Source organism: Anolis sagrei, chromosome 6 (assembly GCF_037176765.1).
Source record: "Anolis sagrei isolate rAnoSag1 chromosome 6, rAnoSag1.mat, whole genome shotgun sequence".
In the NCBI taxonomy this organism is placed as follows: Eukaryota; Metazoa; Chordata; class Lepidosauria; order Squamata; family Dactyloidae; genus Anolis; species Anolis sagrei.
The window spans coordinates 117,676,056-117,696,454 of record NC_090026.1 but is presented as its reverse complement, the minus strand read 5'-3'; the positions used below and the strand labels follow the sequence as shown (position 1 = coordinate 117,696,454).

Here is a 20,399-nt window from a genome sequence, read left to right as displayed (position 1 = left end):
TTTAATGCTTAAAATGCAAAAACATCTTACCGCAAAATTCAAACGTCTTGGCCTGTGATGTCTCAGTGTTGCCGGGATTTGTATAGAAAGTCTTGCAAACTGACAACTGTCAAAATATTACTTACCACTTCATGCTCTTTACTTGAAGGCTGCCAGGTGCAATTACATGTTATCCATCAAATAGCACCAGGAAATTATTACGCACCATCGTAATAGCATATGTGTTTCCCAAAGTAGCATGTTATTATATACTATTGAGTGCAATACAAAAGTTGGTGAAAACTGGACAGACGTCTTGTACCTTTAATGGTTCCAGTTGTGTGACAAGCAACGGTTGCTGAAATTTCCCTTTCAACACAACAGGAGCCTTCCTTAGTTTTTAGTCTTAAGTCGCTATGGGGGGAAAGGAAAGGGCCTGAGGCTGTTAGGAATTGCGGGAGTTGAAGTCCAAAACACCTGGAGGGCCAAAGTTTGCCCAGACTTGGTGTAGATGCACCCTATGAAATTCAGAAACCTATTAACCTAGAAGGCCATTTATGGTTTGCAGCTAATTGGGTTTGAGGATGGTTGACTCCTACACAAAGCGTGAAGCTGCTGCAATTTAAAGAGGTGGTGATGGGAAAACAGCCGTTCACAAAACTGAAGTTTGTTCTATCTTGATAGCTGTGCCTGACTTCTTCGGTAATAGGTAAAAAATACTTTCATTCACTAATGCTCTTAAACCTCACTCCACTGCTGTTATATTGACTGCTGTTTTAGAGGATTCATGGGGTTTTTTTTTACACCTTGGTTTTATTGGCTGACATTTTAAACATTCGACTCTGAGCTTTTAATACCTTCTCAATGTTTTATGATGAGGTTTATTGTTTTGTTTTGTGTTTTCTTTTATGATTTGTTAGCTGTTTTGAGCCAGCTTTTGAGTACATAAAACAAACAAACAAAATCAAGAGCTGTCAATGATTGAGATGGTGTGTTCATTTAAACCATTTCGAAGTATTTAAGGATATAAACAAGGAATACAAGGTGTTATAGCTTAGGTCCAGAACTAAGCTAAACTTAGGTTCTATTAAAATTGTTGGACAAAGCAGTAACAACCTTAGATATGCAGATGATACTGCTTTGATGGCTGAAAGCAAGGGGGAGCTGAGGAGCCTGATAACCAAGGTGAAAGAAGAAAATGCAAAAGCTGGGTTGCAGTGAAAAATTAAAAAAACCAAGATTATGGCAAACAGACTGATTGATAACTGGCAAATATAGGAAGAAAATGTGGAGGCAGTGACAGACTTTGTATTTCTAGGCATGAAGATTGCTGCAGACGCCAGGAAATCGGAAGACATTTACTTCTTGGGAGGAGAGTAATGACCAATCTCGATAAAACAGCGAAGAGTAGAGACATCAGACTGGCAGCAAAGATCCATATAGTTAAAGCAATGGTATTCCCCATAGTAACCTATGGGTTCAAGAGCTGGACCATAAAGAAGGCTGAGCGAAGGAAGATTGACACTTTTGAACTGTGGTGTTCGAGAAAAAAAATCGGAGAGTGCCTTGGACCATGAGAAGAGCAAACCAGTCTGTACTACAGGAAATAAAGCCCGACTGCTCACTGGAGGGAAAGATATTAGAGGCAAAGATGAAGTACTTTGGACACATAATGAGAAGTCAGGAAAGCTTGGAGAAGACAATGATGTTAGGAAAAATGGAAGGAAAAAGGAAGAGGGGCTGACCAAGGGCAAGATGGATGGAAGGAGCTCGGGATGGCGACAGCGGACAGGGAGCTCTGGCGTGGGCTGGTCCATGAGGTCATGAAGAGTCGGAAACAACAATCAGAACTCCATAAAACATGAAACAAGACAAAGCAACAAAAATAATTAATCTTCTTGTGCTGTGGGTCTGAAAAAACAGTCCCCAAAAGGAAACCTGCTATAGCTAATTAAGAAAAAAACTTGAGTATTTTCAGAGCAACAAAAATAAAAGCTTTTATTTGTTCATTTGAATATAAAACAGGCGTTATCACAGATGTACAAAGCGTACTGGTGGTTTAACATACAAGAAGGTTGCTGTTTGTTTGCACATAAAAATTTTCATTTGAAACTGTGATTGGCTGAGTTACATGAATTTCTCTAACCAGTCACCACACTCTATGAAATAACGCTGCTAACATTCAACTGATAAAAGGGACAGTTTTCCCTTGGGTAAAGTGTCAAGCAGGATTAAATATATATAATAAACAAGCACCATGAGGAATCTGCTCCTGTTTGATTAGTTTGTGTTTAAATGTTCATTGTGTATCCTCCTCCTTCTTTTTCTTTCTTTCTTTCTTTCTTTTTTAGGTGTGCATGTGCATCAGGTTGATTACATGGTTTTGTCTGACTTCAAAAGCACAAGGTCACAAGACAAACATTTTTTATACATTCTCATGAATGGTTTATCTACAGTACAGTTTCTAATACAGAACAATCCTTCTTTATTGCTGAATCCGATGGTATATATGTGTTTCTTTCCTCTCTACTTGCACAACAAAACTTGGAATTCGGGTTTTTCAAAATCATCGTTTACCATCCCAAGTTATGGGGATTTTACGCAACCCAAGATGGCAGGTTGCAGACGAGATCCGTTAATAACCGCGTCGTACGACTGCACTGCAGTCCTTTGTCGCCTCCATCAGGAGTGGAAAGTTGACTTGGTGAAGGTTAAAAGTGATGCTTTAACAAAATGACAGCTAAATTTGTGTTTTGCAGCACTGAGATCAGCAATAGCAAGGACATCACAAGTTAGTTCATACACTGTAATTATGCTCATAGTCAATCAACGGCTTGTCTAAACCTTAAGAGCAACTTGACATTTTAAAGGGAAAAAAAGAGAAGTTTTGTCGTAGAGAACAAACATACAAACAAACAAACAAAAACCAGCAAGGGGAGAAAAAAAAACTCGGACAGAATGCTTCAGGATTGGTCTTTTGAGCACAAGTAGAAATATTCACAGGGCAAAAGAAATCTGGGAAAGAGGCGATAGAAAATGCTAAAAAAAATAATCCCAAAGGAGTTTGCGGTGTTGAGATGCTCTGTCTTCCACATGCAGACTAAAAACCATCCCTTATCTTTAAGAAAGCCCACCCATCATCCCGTCTTAAAAATGACAAAAACTAAAACCAATTTGGGCCTGTGAAGTTTCCAATAGTAGCCAAAAATATTTCCCTTATACGTGGTTATACAAAGATCGTGTCGCTTTTGTCCCGCAACTGTCTTAGTCATGCATATCTGTAATGAACACCAGCAAGTTCATATTTAAACTATTAAAATAAATAATTCTTGGGCTGCTGTTTCAATTTCACCTTGGGATCAGACACAGGTCAACTAGGTTAACATTGGGATAACCCAAAAATAAGCATTAAAAAAGGGAAGACAACAAAGGAACTAGTCACTGAAGATTCAGTTTAACTAGAGAGAATAAAATTCAAAACACATACACACATACAAAAGGCAGCTGTGATCCATGCATTTTTTTTCTGTTCTTCTGTCGGCAGATTCCTTTTGGAACTGAGGGATGGGATTACTCGCGTCATCCATTTCAGTTCCCCTGTTTGGCATTAAGGACGTGTTAGCAGTTGCACCCAATGGGGGCCAAATAATTTAGAGCGGCTTTTAGGCTACTCTCCAATAACAAATGTGCTATAAGAGAGACTTGTTTAAGAGCAATAACTTTCTACAAAGTGTGAAGTGCCCCTACGGTCCCTTGCCCAAACGAAACACAATGGGAGCCAGCGGAGAGGCAAATCTGATTTTTTTTTTAAAAAAAAAATGAAAATTCTTGTGCAAAATGACCACCAAAACAAGCAAACAAAATGTCCTTACCACAAGAAATAAAAAATAACAACAAAAACAAAACACCAACTTAAAAAATATGACAAATATTGTGCAACAATATTATGCAGCTAAGAAAAACAGTGCTATTCTTCAAAACCTGTCTTTTCTAACGTCTAAGAAGTGTATGAACATACATGCCAGCACAGATATTTACTGTCGTCTTCACAATAATAATAATAAAAGAATCCTTCTTAGTGCACTGTTAAAAGTCTTTGGCCGCAAAGCAAATCCTACATTGTTGGGTGCATAGAAAGCAGGGCGTGGAATGACTCCCATAGGGCCTTATGTGCCAGACCCCACCAGTGGTGCCCATACTAGGCGGTGCAGTTTCTCTTCCAAGCAAACTGGCCAAAGCTGTTCCCACTGCAGCAGAAAAAGTCCTTCTCATGCCATCCACTCAGTACTGCTTCTGCTGCTATCTCAACTTCTAAAGCAGGGCTCCTTAAACCTTTTCCACTCATGACTGCTTTACACCCAAGAAATGTTTACGCAACCTTGGGTATATAAATATATAAAATAGGTACACAAATCAAACATTTACTGATAATAAATCACCATTTGCAATGCTTGCGAAACAGGCTTATTTTTCTTTTTTATGATGTACATCTGAAGCATTTTCTCCAAATTCTACTGGAAGAATTGCATGTTGTTGCTAATAGATTTGTGTAATGTCTAGGGGGATTATCATACTACACTTTAAGGAGTTGCTAAACCCACTTTATATCCTGTGTTTGCCTCCTTGTAGAATTCTGGGGTTTGTTGTTTAGTGAGGCCCAGGACTTCTCTGGCTGAGAATTTTAAAGGCCCCACCCTAAACTGCAAATCCCAGAATTCTACAGGAGGCAGCCACAGAATTTGAAGTGGGATAGCAACTCTTTAACAGTGGAGAGTGATTATATCATAAAACAGCCAATAGGTGATGGTCAGAAACGTTTGCCAAATTTTGGGACCCTAACGGCCAATCTGTAAGCTGCTCTGAGTCCCCTTCAGGGTGAGAAGGGCAGAGTATAAATATAGTAAATAAATAAAAACATAGAGCTAAGGGGACCCCACTTGGGGATGGTACCCACAGTTTAAGAAGCAGTGTTCTAGAGAAGAGGCAGACAGCAGAAAGAGCAGAGCCACAAGCAACAGGGACTGGGATGTCAAGGCGTAAGTATGAGAGGGCTGTGGGGAAAACCTAGTTGTCTTGCTGAAAAACAGCAAGCTTGGAAAAGCACCTGGACCTGATGGCAGCTGGTGGTAAAGGAGATCTTGGTCTTGGCACTCTACGGGAACCACTTCACCTCCTGTACTCTGCACAGGCAGGGAGGCAGGACTGCGACCTTACAAACTCACTCACGGCCTTGCAGGCAGAATAATGGTGTCACTTGCTGATATTTGGAAGATTCTTTTTTAGACAGGGATACTTAGGAATCCAGGACTGCTTTTTTTCCTCTCTCTTTCTCTCTCTCAAAATCTGTGAACAATGTTTGCTTATCTACAGTGGGAAAAGAGACACCATGCAAGTGATGAGTACTGCATCCTTTTTTTAAAACTTTAAAATCTTTTTTTCTTTTTGTCATTAGTGAATTTATATTTCATATATATATATTTGATGTGATACTATCCACTCAAGATAATACAACCCCTTTTGTTTTTTTATATTAGCAAACATTACAAGAGCTTAATATTCTTGAATGTTTCTCTTTTATACTTCTAAAGAGATCAAAATAAATTAAAGATTTTGTACATAATTACAGACGTAGTTAACTTATTTTATCTTTTTAGTTTAGTACAAAGATATCTGCAAGTTCATTGCCGAAATACACCTTATTTATAAATTTCTGTTCATTCTAACACTAATAACCAAAGGCTCTTTCCACCTTTGAATTTTCAGCATTTCCAGGAGAGAAAGCTGTTAAAAACTCTAATTTAAGAAGGTGCTGTTTTGGGTATTTTCCTCGTACCTCAATGTCATTTCCTAAGACAATGGAATAGAAAATGGCTTAAAATTACTAATGGATCCATATTGGAAAAGATTTTTATGGACATTTAAAAACAAGCAAACCGAAACAATTCAATCATATTATGAGCGGTTCAAAAATATCCACTTGGAGGGCAGATTAAAAAAAAAGCTACTTCAGTTTAACATAAAATACAAAGCCATATTACTTAGAAAGCAGTATCATCCCAATAAGCAAAAAATAATCTTTTTTAAAAAGTCTAATAATGGGCTTTCCAACAAACTGAAGGCAGTACCCCAAAGTCCTTCTGTGCTAAAATGTAGTGGTAAAAGAAACACATTTCACATTTTTTTTGTCCTGCTAATAATGAGCGCTTCTGTGAGTCCCAATAGAAACAGTTCCAATCTGAAGAGCGTCCCTTTCTTATCAGCACACTGTTTAGTGTATGTCAAAAAATGTTTTATACATCTAAAGTAATGTCCATAGAAGCCTGAAAGATACAAGACTACATGTTGTAGGCCACATAGATGGGATCTAGTTGGTCTGCCAAAAATCCATCTCGTAGGTGCATACGTTGTTTCTCTCCACGGGAGTTGATAGGGATTACACCAACGTCCACTACCACCACCACCCCTACAATCAGGTAATGCTCCTCCAGGACTACGTTGGTGACCAGAGGAACCAGGTCTAAGGCTTCTTGTTCTGATCCATCCAGCTCCACAACAACAACCAACAAATTTGTCCAGGTGAACACCGCACTGAAAGGCAAGGAAGAAATGTCTATCAGAATTAGGCATATGATTCACCAGTTTCAACCTAAAATATTTTTCAAACCTATTTGTTTGCAACATAGAGCTCTTGATTGCTCTTTGCCATCTCAAGACTGGTGATGCTGTTCCCTTCCATGTAACATACATGCTTTGAGAAGATCCATGGAAATTTGCTACGACTACTTCCACTATTTTCAAAGAGTCTTATTCTGGAATGTAAGATCATTTTCTTGGAGGAAGATGGTGGTGCAATAAATTAAACCAGTTCATTTTTAGTATCATAGACTTTGGACAGTAACGCATTAATATATTTTATCTACACCCATCTGACTATATGTATGTATGAAATGAAAACCACACTTCATAAAACAGATCACAAATGCTTATGCATTAATAAATGGATGGGTCTTTCAGGTGCTGAACTATACCGCTGCACTGGTGGGGAGTATAGTCCAACACATCTGGAAGGCACCAGGGTGAAAGAAGGCTGTTACAGAATATTTTATGATTCTGTTAGAATTGGATAATATATCCATCATAAATACAGCAATATGCTCTTAAGAGTGTGTCTATATCAGGGGTCCTCAAACTTTTTAAACAGTGGGCCAGGTCACAGTCCCTTAAACTGTTGGAGGGCAGGATTATAATTTGAAAAAAAAACATGAATTCCTATGCACACTGCACATATCTTATTTGAAGTGCAAAAACTAAAAACTAAAAATGATACAGTAATTAAAATGAAGAACAATTTTAACAAATATAAACTTATTAGTATTTCAATAGGAAGTGTGAGCCTGCTTTTGGCTGATGAGATAGGATTGCTGTTGCTGTTGTGTGCTTTCAAGTCATTTCAGACTTATATTGATCCTAATCCAGGGCTGGGTAAATGACCTTGGAGAGCTGTATCTGGCCCTTGGGCCTTACTTGGTCTATATGCTTCTGTCTGTGTATGGGTGATACAAAACACCCATTTAATGAAAATAACATGTTACATTTTCAGGAACTGTATAAAAAGGCAAAACTATTAATATATAGTAATTATTATTATTATTATTATTATTATTATTATTATTATTATTTTTATACCCCGCCACTATCTCCCCAAGGGGACTCGGGGCAGCTTACATGGGGACAAGCCCAAAAATCACTGATAAAACAACAGCATTAAAATCATATGGTCGAAGGCTTTCATGGCCGGGATCACTGGGTTGTTGTAGGTTTTTTCGGGCTACATGGCCATATAGCCTGAAAAAACCTACAACAAACCAGCATTAAAGTCAATCAAATAAAAATACAACACAATCACAACAACATTAAAACAATATCATGGCTCAGAAACAGAGTCGGGCTGGGTCTAGGCTCAAGTACTGCAGTCAATCGTTCAGTGAATCCGAGGGAAAGTGCAAAAATTCAAGTGTGCCACTCTATAGAGAATACCTTTGCAACAAAGTGTTAAAATTGATGAGGTGGGTCAAACTAAAGTGCAGGGACATAGATACTGTCAAGTGAAATCTCTTGTGAACTGCTTAGATGTGCCCCCTTACTTTCTTTTCCTTGTGTTTATATATGTGTCCAGGTAAATTACATATTTTATCACAGAATTTGGCCGTCATTATACTGGAGATTTTCTGGGTTTTTTAAAATCACTTGCACGATTTTGGAAAGATTGCTTAATAACATATGCAGAATTACATTTGCACAACTGATTTCCTAATACGAGTTGACTATAATCTTGACACTATTTAGATGAGCCCTAATGAAATGAAACTTCCCACTGTCATTGGAATTCCATTAATTTCAGTGGGTCTGCTCTAAATACAATCCATAGATACTCAAGCCCTGTTATATATGATAACATAGTAAAATGGTGTTCCTAAATGGCAAAAAAATCAAGGTTTGCTTTCTGGATTAAAAAAAAATATATTCAAGCATTGGATGGTTGAATCTATGGATACAGAATCCATGGATGTGGAGGGGCAACTGTATGCTTAAATCTAAATCTGACCCAGCACAATGAGCTTGGTGCTGTACAAGTAAGGAGAGGCTTTGAGTCTCTCCCCCCCCCCCCACCTCCCACCTCCCACTCTATTGCTTCATTCAAGACGAAGTGGAAATTATTTATGCAAATCCCACTATTGGCCTAAGAGGTGGGAATCATGGAAAGATTTGTGGGGACATGCGTATGTGACCAAGATTGAATCTCCCCCTCCAGGATTCACATATCTGTCCCTTATATCAGAGGGAGATATCTGCATTAACTTGAACCCACCTATGATGCCATCCCAGCAAGCCCAAGACTGCAGTCTAAGAGAGCAGTATCATGTTTACGTTTGGGGGGCACAGCAGAGTACTTACCATTCTGTAATGCTTTTATGTGCTCTAATTACAGATGTCTCAATATCTATAGGGTGATACCTCATTCCTCGCAATTCCATGGCTTCATCTAGTGCACCTACTACATAAAGTGCATCATGCCGCTCTGGTTACAAGAAAGCAGGAGAAAAAAGAAAAAAGAAAACAATTCATTCTGTGAAGCAATGAATCATGTCCCCTTTGTAAACTCAAGTACATCCGCACCACATGACAGACCACATGAAAATTGGCTTTGTTATTCTACCCACTGTATTTCCATTCCTCTTATAATGGCTTCAAGATGGTCGACATAATGAAGCAGATTTAACAAAACTAGATTATCAGTGACAAGAAATTAAAAACAAAAGCAGACATAAAAACAGTTTTCTCAAGGTTTCTAATCACTCCAATTAATACATTAATTTGCATTTCTCAGCATGCAAACAATTCAAAAATAATAATAGCACTTACCCCCATTTGCATCTGTAAGTTCTGTTCTTCTGAGGAATCCCAAGTAGCCAGTCCGTGCCCAGATGGTTTGTGTGTCTCCAAAACTAAGTCTTGAGTTAAAATGATCTGACTGTAAGGACTCATCTCCATAGATAGTGAAGTAGCCACTTGCATTATGAGCACTATGAACCCATATCTGGTGGTAGTTGGGAGAATAATATTTGTTTCCATTAATTAAAAATTACTGGCAATGCTTTGCTTCAAAACTTTCATTTTAAACACAACAGAATCCTTCCAAGTGATGAATACAGGTTGAGCACCCCTTCGCTGGAATTCCAAAATTCAAAACCCGAAATTATCTACCTCAGTGGTTCCCAACCTTTTTTTTTACTAGGGTCCACTTGACCAGGGATCACTTTGACCATCATGAGTAACAAAAGGGTTACAAATCAGTTTTTGGTCAACTTTAGATTCAGTTTGGTTATTTAGAAGGCTGATTCAGAAAATTAAATTGGACAGACAACAGCTCTAGTTTCTGATTCAGAACATATGCCATCCAGTAGTTGCCGTCTGCTCATCCACAGAAAACCATATTTAATACTCTAGAGCAGGGGCCCTCAAGCTTTTTAAACAGAGGGCCAGGTCACTGTTGGAGGGCCGGATTATAATTTGAAAAAAAAACCAACCATAAATGAATTCCTATGCACACTGCTGAAGTACTTTGGCCACATCATGAGGAGACAGCAAAGCCTAGAGAAGACAATTATGCTGGGGAAAGTGGAAGGTAAAAGGAAGAGGGGCTGACCAAGGGCAAGATGGATGGATGGCATCCTCGAAGTGACTGGACTGACCTTGAAGGAGCTGGGGGTGGTGACAGCCAACAGGAAGCTCTGGCGTGGGCTGGTCCATGAGGTCACGAAGAGTTGGAGACGACTGAACGAATGAACAACAACATGCACACTGCACATATTTAATCTGCAGTGCAAAAACACTTAAAAACAATACAATAATTAAAATGAAAAACAATTTTAACAACTATAAACTTATTAGTATTTCAGTGGGAAGTGTGGGCCTGCTTTTGGCTGATGAGATAGGATTGTTGTTGTTGCGTGTCTTCAAGTTGTTTCAGACTTAGGTTGACTCTGAGCAAGGTTGACCCTGACCAGTGGCCCTGATCTAGAGCCACTGGTCTATCTGGAAAGTGAGATACTGACACATTTGCTTTCTGCTGTTTAGATGTACAGACTTTGCTTTGTGCACAAATCACTACAAATCTAGTATAAAATTACTTTCAAGCTATGTGTATAAAGTGTATGTGAAATATAAAAGAATTTTGTGTTTAGACTTGGGTCAATTTTCTAAGAGATCTCAGTATATACATATATGCAAATCTAGTTATTCCAGAATAAAAAGTATTTTAAATCCAAGCACTGCAGAAGGGGGATACTTAGTCTGTACAATCAATGTTTTTTTACTCTGGGAAATACCCTACTATCTTTACTATCATGCACATGTACCAACTTGGAAACCAAATGCCAACAAACTGTGAGTATTCTCAATGAAGAAACCAGCAAACTTAAACAAAACTAAACATAAAAGAATCCTAGGAATGACGTTCTCATCTTCATCTGTGACAAACCACAGTAATTTGCAACTGGCCTACTATTAATTTCACACACTTGCATAAAGCTGTGTGGTGTATACCTGCTCAAGTAGGCTGTTCGCCACATGCTTATTAAGGACAACTGTGAGGGAAGGAAGGCTGCTTTTAACCAAGTCGTGCAATTCAAGTACCAACCGAGGCACAGCTTCTGACTCACCTCTCCAAGATGAGAGTCTCCCAGGGGTCCCTTTGTTTCTGGATTGGCAATAATGATACGAACACCAGGGAGGATCTATTGAAGACAAAATTAGTCACTTTTGGTCAGGAGCCGGATGATATGCACATTTTTTTATGCAACCACAGAACTTCCTTCTTGTGCCCTGAAGCTCTTCAAGAGATTCTTATAGAAGGATTTAATAAAGGAAGAGGTTGACAATGTTTCTTGGAGGGAAATGAGGTGGGAGTAGCTAAGCCCTGTAAACTTCTGATTATGAATCAGATATTCACTAAGGAATCATAAGTCATCAGTTCTTTTTTGCTTGAATCCAAGCAAATAAGCATCAAATAATACAATCATAGGATCATGGAAAAATAGAGTGGGAAGAGACCATGTGGGCCATCCAGTCCAACCCCCTGCCATGCAGGAAAAGCACAATCAAAGTATACCTGACAGAAGGCCATCCAGCCTCTATTTAAAAGCTTCCAAGGAAGAAGCTTCCATCACACTCTGAGGCAAATCATAGGGAAACTCTAATAGTATCCTTCGTGATAGAATAGTATAGTGGTTTGAGTATGTAACAGTGTTGAAAACCCTCCATGAAGACCTATGCTGAAATACATTATAGATTGAACTGCAGTCCACATGGATTTGATGCACTGACTGATTTGCACTTGAACTACAGTCCATTGAAATATATGAGGAAATTAGTTGGTTGACTCCTTCCTTCTTTCCATACTGAAACTTACTTTACACAGCTATCTTTCTAAATCAGTGGTTCTCAACTTGTGGGTCCCCTGGTGTTTTGGCCTACAACTCCCAGAAATTCCAGCCAATTTACCAGCTATTAGGATTTCTTTAGAGCAGTGGTTCGCAACCTGTGGGTCCCCAGATGTTTTGGCCTACAACTCCCAGAAATTCCAGCCAATTTACCAGCTATTAGGATTTCTGGGAGTTGAAGGCCAAAACATCTGGGGACCCACAGGTTGCGAACCACTGCTCTAAAGAATGCCATGCCATGAGAACACTATTGTTGCCACCACAATAGCAGAAACAATCATGGCTTTGAACTCACATCTCATATGGAGTGGGTTAAACAAGCCCAACACACCTGAACATGGTAAATGAACATTTCCCCAATTGGATTATCACTCTAAAACATTATATTTCTTTGTTCTGTAATGCCTGCTTCACCACTGGGATATAACATTCGAGATACCAAAAATTTTAATTTACCTTTCCTGATTCCATGAGAGGCAAACTATGTGGTGATCCTCTTTCTACTAAACGCACCCTGAAAAACAAAACACAGAAAACAATAATGAGGATTGAACAAAAACTACATGTACAAAAAGTAAATGTCAGGCATATGGCTACATTTCCAGTACTTGAGTTTCGTGTACCACCTGCTTGTTGGGTGGTTTCTTCATAGCAAAGAAGACAAATTATTTTGTTTTGTTTTGACCTCAAGACAAAGCAACGGAAGGAAATCCCAAGTAATAGCCTCTAAGCTGTCAGGAAAAAATGGCATGTTAGAGAAGATGACTGGATAAATGTAGGCCTAACCATTTGGCAGCATGAGGTATTTGCTTCAAGCAAAAAAAGTCAGTGATGTATAGAGGGCATCAGCAGCAGATCTCTGATAGCTCTCTTCCCCTAAAGCAGCACTTCCCAGGCTATCAGATATAGGAAACTGGAAATTATTTTTTCTCTTGTGTATTTGGAATTGGCACCATGTTTGTGACCACTTGCTACAGCTGTTTCTTTCTGTCCAGGGACTGTGAATCAATAGTTTGGGGGCCAACACCATCCCAGAGGAAACCACTTTGAGTAGCACTGCCATGTTCCAGACAACCTTTGCTACATTGGCCAGATCTGGAATAGTTAATTCATTTGCCAAAACATATTATTGTGTTTCGTGGAATTGATTGTTTATTGGTTAAAATACAATGCTTTTTTTATAGTGGAGCTGAGCAATTCATAGTTATGAGGTATTCCATGTGATCATTTTCCCAGATAAACTATAATATATTGCAAGCCTACATTAGCTTGCATGCATATACAAAACCCACTGTTGTTCTGAATAGTCCTTTCACAATGAGTGGGTTTTAATAGCCTTTCATGAATTGCTTTAATTGTTTCCATCTACATGGCCACTCTGCTCCATCTAATTAGTAGAGGTAAAGTTTAATGTCAATTCACTCAATGTGCAAAAAAGTGAAAATGTTGGTCACACATATCTGTGTATATAAAATCCTCTGTTCATTTTGAATGACACCATAACTCAAAATCCGCTGGACAAATTGCCGCCAAATTTGGCCACAAGACACCTACTAACCCAAGGAGTGACCATCACTACAAAAAAATTGATTTTGTCATTTGGGATTTGTAGTTGCTGGGATTGATAGTTAACCTACAATCAAATAGCATTCTGAACACCATCAATGATTGAATTGAACCAAACTTGGCACACAGGACTCCCATGACCAACAGAAAACACTGGAAGGATTTGGTGGGCATTGACCTTCAGTTTGGGAGTTGTAGCACTGTGGATTCAAATAATGAAGGATCTAGACCAAACTTAACACAAATACTCAATATGCCCAAAGATGAACACAGATGGAGTTTGGGGGAAACAGACCTTGACACTTGGGAGTTGTAATTCCTGGGATTTATAGTTCACCTACAAAGAGCATTCTGAACCCCACCAATGACAGAATTGGGTCAAACTTCCCAAACAGAACCCCATGGCCAACAGAACATATTGTGTTTTCAGGTGTACTTTGGTGACCGTTCTGACACCCCCTTATAACCCCACTCCCCAGGTGTCCCGACCCCGAGGTTGAGAAATACTGCCTTAAGGCCATCCAGTCCAACACCCTTCACCAGGGCATGAAAACATAATCGAAGCCCTCCTAACAAAGAGTCATCCAGCCATAGATATAAATAGATATGTATGTTTCACACACACACACACACATATATATGGCAGATATAGTATCATAGATTTGAAAGGGACCCCTAAAGAAGGATAATTATATGTTGCATTTTCCAGAGTAGGCAAACCAGACAATCTCTACATCAACACTGACAAAGAAACAAGAAGAAATGCTGTTTACCCACAAGCATAAAGAAATTACATATATTAGAAACCCAACACATTTTCATTACCTTGTTTTCCAGATCACCAGACTGGGCCACAGCAATGCGTGGCAGGGGACAGCTAGTCTATTTATAGTTATCTCTTTAGTCTATGATTTATTCCCTGGCCTTTGTTGAAGATATGAGGACTGCACATATGTGGCTGCCATCATAACAACATCGTGATGTAAAACACTGACTGTCAATGACAACCGAGATCAAAACCAGTGAACTCAGTAGTTGGGTGGAGATTTTAACTCAAGTTTTTTCAATATACCACACTGGCTAAATGCAAAGACAGTCCCAAAAATCTGCATGACAGATGACAGAAAGAGGAAGGGTATAATGGGATCTCCCCCACTTCTCTCTGTGAGTGATGAGGAACATGTTACACACACTTATTATTTTTTTAAAGGGCCAAGGGAATTTAAACTAGTGCCGATCTTTCCAAAACACTCAACCAGAGTGCAGAACAAAAGGCTAAAACCCGTGCTAAATTCCTGTGCATAAAACAAGAATCCACCAGAAGGTGTTTTATTTTTTAACTGAGCCTTTTAAACAACTCCTACTCGGGTTTTACAAGGGAAATTAATCATTCAAAGCATTTCTGCTTTAAGAAAACCTGACAAAAGCCAAGCCACAAATCCCTTTTCTTACAACATATATTTAAATGCTGGTGGAACAACTGAGAATCCATGCTGAGATTTCATGAGATTTATCACACCAGCTTCCATTGCAAACACTGCTCTAAATGTCATTCCAATGGCAGATGAAAGGAAGTACAGGAATAAGAAACTTTTCCAGTAGGAAAACATGCTCTGCAGGAACTGAGCAGTTAGGAAACAGAAGAGCTGTTGCTGATAAATTTGGTGCATGCCGTGGGAGACTCGAAGATGTTAGGAGGATGGAGGAAGGAACAGCAAAAGCAGTTGAGAAACTTTGAAATATGGGTTATGAATGTTACAAAACAAGCTATGCAGAGCTACCATTGAGTTGTGCCTACATAATGTTGTTAAAAGCATGGAAATTGCAATCTAAAAAGCCTATCTGAAACTTTAAAAACAGCCTTTAAAAATTCCATTTTTGATTACATAACACCTACTGACTCAATTTGCACATGATACTATACTAGACCTGGGAATTGTGCAGCGGTCTACTGGGAGAACAGAGAGAATATACAAATCCAAGGCCATTGAGGGGAAAAAAACTATCCAATTTTTCACATCTACAGAACTTAGGAGTTCTTAGTAAAAGCCAGCATGGTCTACTGATTCGTGCGCTGGGACTAGGATTCTGGAAACCAGAGTTCAAATCCTCACTCAGCTGTGAAAAATCACTGGATGACCTTGGTAAATCACATTCTCTCAGCCTCAAAGGAAGTCAAAAACAAATCTTGCCAAGAAAACTTTGTGATAGGATTGCCCAAAGTAAGAAATTAATTGTCGAAGGTTTTCATGGCTGGAATCACTAGGTTCTTGTGGGTTTTTTTGGGCTATAGGGCCATGTTCTAGAGGCATTTCTCCTGACGTTTCGCCTGCATCTATGGCAAGCATCCTCAGAGGTAGTGAGGCACCATTAAAGCCTTGGCAGACCATGCAAAAAGAATCTGCGAACCCCACCTCCTCCAAGATGATCTGAACCACCTCAACTGGGCTCTCCAGGCCAATGGATACTCCACCTCAGACATCAGAAGAGCTGCAAGACCAAGAACAAGCCACGAGAGTAAAGATGAAGATCCACCCAGAGGAAAAGTGTTCCTGCCATACATCAAGGGAACCACTGACCGCATAGGGAAGCTGATGAGGAAACACAACATACAAACAATCTACAAACCCACCAAGAAAATCCAACAAATGCTACGTTCAGCAAAGGACAAGAGGGATCCTCTCACATTTGCAGGAGTCTACCGTATACCATGCAGCTGTGGACAAGTCTACATAGGGACCACCAAATGCAGCATTGCCCAAACACGAATCAAGGAACATGAAAGGCACTGCAGACTACTTCAACCAGAGAAGTCAGCCATAGCAGAGCACCTGATGAACCAGCCTGGACACAGCATATTATTTGAGAACACAGAAATGCTGGACCACACCAACAACCACCATGTCAGACTACACAGAGAAGCCACTGAAATCCACAAGCATGTGGACAATTTCAACAGAAAGGAAGAGACCATGAAAATGAACAAAATCTGGCTACCAGTATTAAAAAACTCTAAAATTACAACAGCAAAAACAGCAGAGAGGAAACAACCAGGCACAGCTTAACACCTCTCAACAAAAGGTTTTCCCAGGCTCAGGCAGGCCTTCAAATGCTAATGAAGGTGGTCAGCTGAAACATTCATACCTACCTCTAGCAGAGAAGAGCTCTTTGCCCCACCCCTACCATTCCACAGATACATATAAACCCATTGTCCTATTTCCAACAGACCTCACTACCTCTGAGGATGCTTGCCATAGATGCAGGTGAAACGTCAGGAGAAATGCCTCTAGAACATGGCCCTATAGCCCGAAAAAACCCCACAAGAACCTAAGAAATTTATTATTTATTAACCCTATTTATACCCTGCCGTTCTCTACCCCAAAGGGGACTCAAGGTGGCTTACATATAAGCAATTATTCAATTCCTTAAAACACATACAATTCCAGTAACATTAAAATAAAAATAAAAGTAATACATGTTAAGCATTCATAATTGTAGTCCAAAGACATTCCATAATCATTGCACATATTCCAAATCTCTTATTGCACCACATTATTCTCCAAAATCCTGATCTCAAAGCCAGGTTTTTACTTTCCTTCTGAAGGCTAGGAGGGAGGGGGCCGATCTAATGCTATTGGGGAGGGAGTGCTATAGCCAAGGGGCCACCACTGAGAAGGTTCTATCCCTCATCCACACCAGCCATACTTGCAAGGAAGGCGGGACTGAGAGCAGGGCCTCCCCAGGCGATCCAAATCTCCAAGGTGGTTCATAGGTTTGGGCAGGTAAGCTGGACCGGAACTGTTTAGGGCTTTATATGCTAAAGCCAGCACCTTGAATTGTGCTCAGTAGAAGACTGGTAGCCAGTGGAACTGGCACAACAGGAGGGATGTCCTCTTTTGTATTCTGCTCAGGAGAGCAACCTGGCTGCTGCCCATTGGACCAATCGAAGCTTCTGAACAGTCTTCAAGGGCAACCCCACATAGAGCGTGTTGCAGTAATCTATACCGGATGTAACAAGAGCGTGGACTACAGTGGCCAAGTCTGACTTCCCAAGGTACAGGCACAGCTGGCACACAAGTCTTAATTGTGCAAAAGATCCCCTAGCCACCACCGAAACCTAGAGTTACAGGTTCACCAATGAATCCATTATCACTCCCAAGCTACGAACCTGTGACTTTAGGGGGAGCGCAACCCCATCCAAGACAGGTTGTAACCCTATGCCCTGTTTGGCCTTTTGACTGACCAGGATTCAGTCTCATTTGGATTCAGTTTCAATTTGTTCACTACTATCAAGACCGATTTAAGGGCTATAAAAAACAATAACAAACCACAACAGAATTTATGCAGTGTACCAGTTCTCCTTTCTCTCCCTAAACTCATTCTCAAGAACAGGCAAATTCAAACTGAGTTCCAAACTGTGCTTCAGGTTAGGAAATTTGATTCCATGTGATGTTTAATGCAATAAAGATTAGAGTAATTAAGTTTCACCTAGTGATGAATTTACAGGATGGATGGCTGTCTGATTTAAAATAAGGAATGACAGTTCAATATTAGCTCGGAGAATAATCATTATAGGATTTGAGAAGTTGTCAGAATATTGTCAAGATGCTAGAGTATTTATTTATTTACAGTATTTATATTCCACCCTTTTCACTCCGAAGGTGACTCAGGGCAGATCACAATGCACACATACACGGCAAACATTCAGTGCTGTTTTCTAGACATACATACATACAGACAGACAGACAGACAGACAGACAGACAGACATATAAAGGTATTTTTGGCATTTCCATTTCAGTGCCTGGAGGTAATGCTAGATTCCGGCCACAGGGGGAGCTGTTGCGTAGTGCAGATGTAGTGCAGAAATACAATAAATGATCACCAATATGAAATGAGATGTTCAGGAAGGACTGATCAGCTTACAACTTCGAATAGTGAGAATTCTATACGCCTACTGCAGCAACTGTATAAATATCATAAACTACTAGTTATTCCTATTTTCTGACCTATTTTCTGACCTAAATACACACTGGAAAAGGACAAACAGAACTGTAAGAAACACAGCACTCCAAAATATCCTGGATAAAATTATGTAGACAATTATCTTGTACGCACATTTTAAAAAGTACCTCATTTTATTCTAAATCTGGCTATTTATATTTTCAGCAACTGGAAAGGTCTTACATCAATTAAGAAGATGTTTAGATTCAGGCTTGGATGAATCCAAAGAGGAAAACAATTCCATAGCTAAGGAGAAACTCTATATATGCCCTTATACATAACTGTCCTTGCATTTGGAATAGACAATTTCAAAACTATCTGGGTCCATATTATTCAGGATTACGTAATCAAAGCTGTCACTACTTGTATGTTCTATACCCCTTGCCACTCATTTCATTCATTTCTTATTTTTTCCATCTCTCGAATGTTGGTGTCCTATTTTCATACCAGGCTATTTTTACACATACATTTCCCTGTTAGATATGACATGTTCCTGAGTGCTTTTTGAGGCTGTTCGAGTCTACACCCACACACTTTTTATAATGCCATGGGCATGCCACATAATGCAGATTAGGGAAAAAAAGAAGGCAGGTCTGAAAAGTGATTCATGCAGCCCCTGATGTAAAGGTCGCACGGATCAGATCCGGTAATTACAAAGGGGAACAGACCCAAAAAGAGCTCTTTCCCGCTCCCAGGACAATGCCTCTCTCTACCAAAATCTCTTTGTCACTAGAAGCATTTGGAAGAGGGGCTGGATCTTTTTTTCTGAGACCTTGAATAGAAACTAATTATGTACAAGGAACAAAACTGATAAAAACTCAAAAGGAACACTGATTTACTCCTGCTTCCGGTGAGCCATAATGAAGGGGTCTTACACGCTCTCCTGTTTGTGTATCAAAATAAGGACCAGGGACTGTTTTGACCCAGAGGAAATATTTATGGACTTTCCCTATTGCTCCAACAAATCCCTCATTTGTATTCATGTGGGCTCAACTTCTCTGAATGAAGAAATTATGCTCTCCTCTCTCTTTTAACACTCATGTGAGTAAAGAAAGGTATGTATTAATCCTTCCTATGTATATTCACTTCTGCCAATAACCCGCCCATCCACACATTTTTAATTTACCATATATACTCAAGTATAAGCTGACTTTAATATAAACTGAGGCACCTAATTTTACCACAAAAAAACTGGGAAAATGTACTGACTCGAGTATAAGCCGAGGGTGGGAAATGCAGCAGCTACTGGTAAATTTCAAAATAAAAATAGATACCAATAAAATTACATTACATGAGGCACCGGGAGTAATTCAAGATAGGACTGCCCAACTCTGATTAAACCATTATTCTAACCTTCTTCAATTTATTTATTATTTCTTTACAGCTTTTATATTCCGCCCTTCTCACCCCGCAGGGGACTCAGGGCGGATTACAGTGTACACATATATGGCAAACATTCAATGCCAATTTTTGACATACAAACATATACAGACATACACAGAGGCTATTTAACTTTTTCTGGCTGCCAGGGGAGCTGTCGCTTTCATCGTCCATCTGCAACGCTGATGAAGCACTTCCGCATTCCCCGCATGCTTCCCCGCTGGAATGCTTTGCTGGAGTCTTCATTATGGCCTCATAAATCAGTTAATTTAGCCTCCCCACACTTTAAGGTGGTACCTTATTTTCCTACTTGACAGATGCAACTGTCTTTTGGGTTGCAAAGGTCGACAACAGGCTACACACAATTGGTTGGAAACCCACTCCAACCCAGGCTGGCTTCGAACTCATGACCTTTTTTGTCAGAGTGATCTTAATGCAGCTGACACCCAGCCAGCTGCACCACAATCCTG

At 39.6% G+C, this 20,399-nt stretch overlaps 1 protein-coding gene across 6 annotated transcripts in view; it reads right to left on the bottom strand.

Annotated features, from left to right (window-relative positions):
• Window positions 1-1,950: 1,950 nt before the first annotated feature.
• DIP2C (disco interacting protein 2 homolog C) overlaps window positions 1,951-20,399 on the bottom strand; it is a 339,072-nt gene continuing 320,623 nt past the window's right edge. For all 6 annotated transcript variants that reach the window (XM_060782554.2, XM_060782555.2, XM_060782556.2 and 3 more), the window contains 5 exons: window positions 12,438-12,495; window positions 11,202-11,276; window positions 9,403-9,577; window positions 8,935-9,058; window positions 1,951-6,567 (listed from right to left, as the gene is read on the bottom strand). In XM_060782554.2, coding sequence (XP_060638537.1) covers window positions 6,315-6,567; window positions 8,935-9,058; window positions 9,403-9,577; window positions 11,202-11,276; window positions 12,438-12,495 — 685 coding nt within the window. In that variant the 3' untranslated portion in view covers window positions 1,951-6,314. The remainder of the gene's footprint in view (window positions 6,568-8,934; window positions 9,059-9,402; window positions 9,578-11,201; window positions 11,277-12,437; window positions 12,496-20,399) is intronic.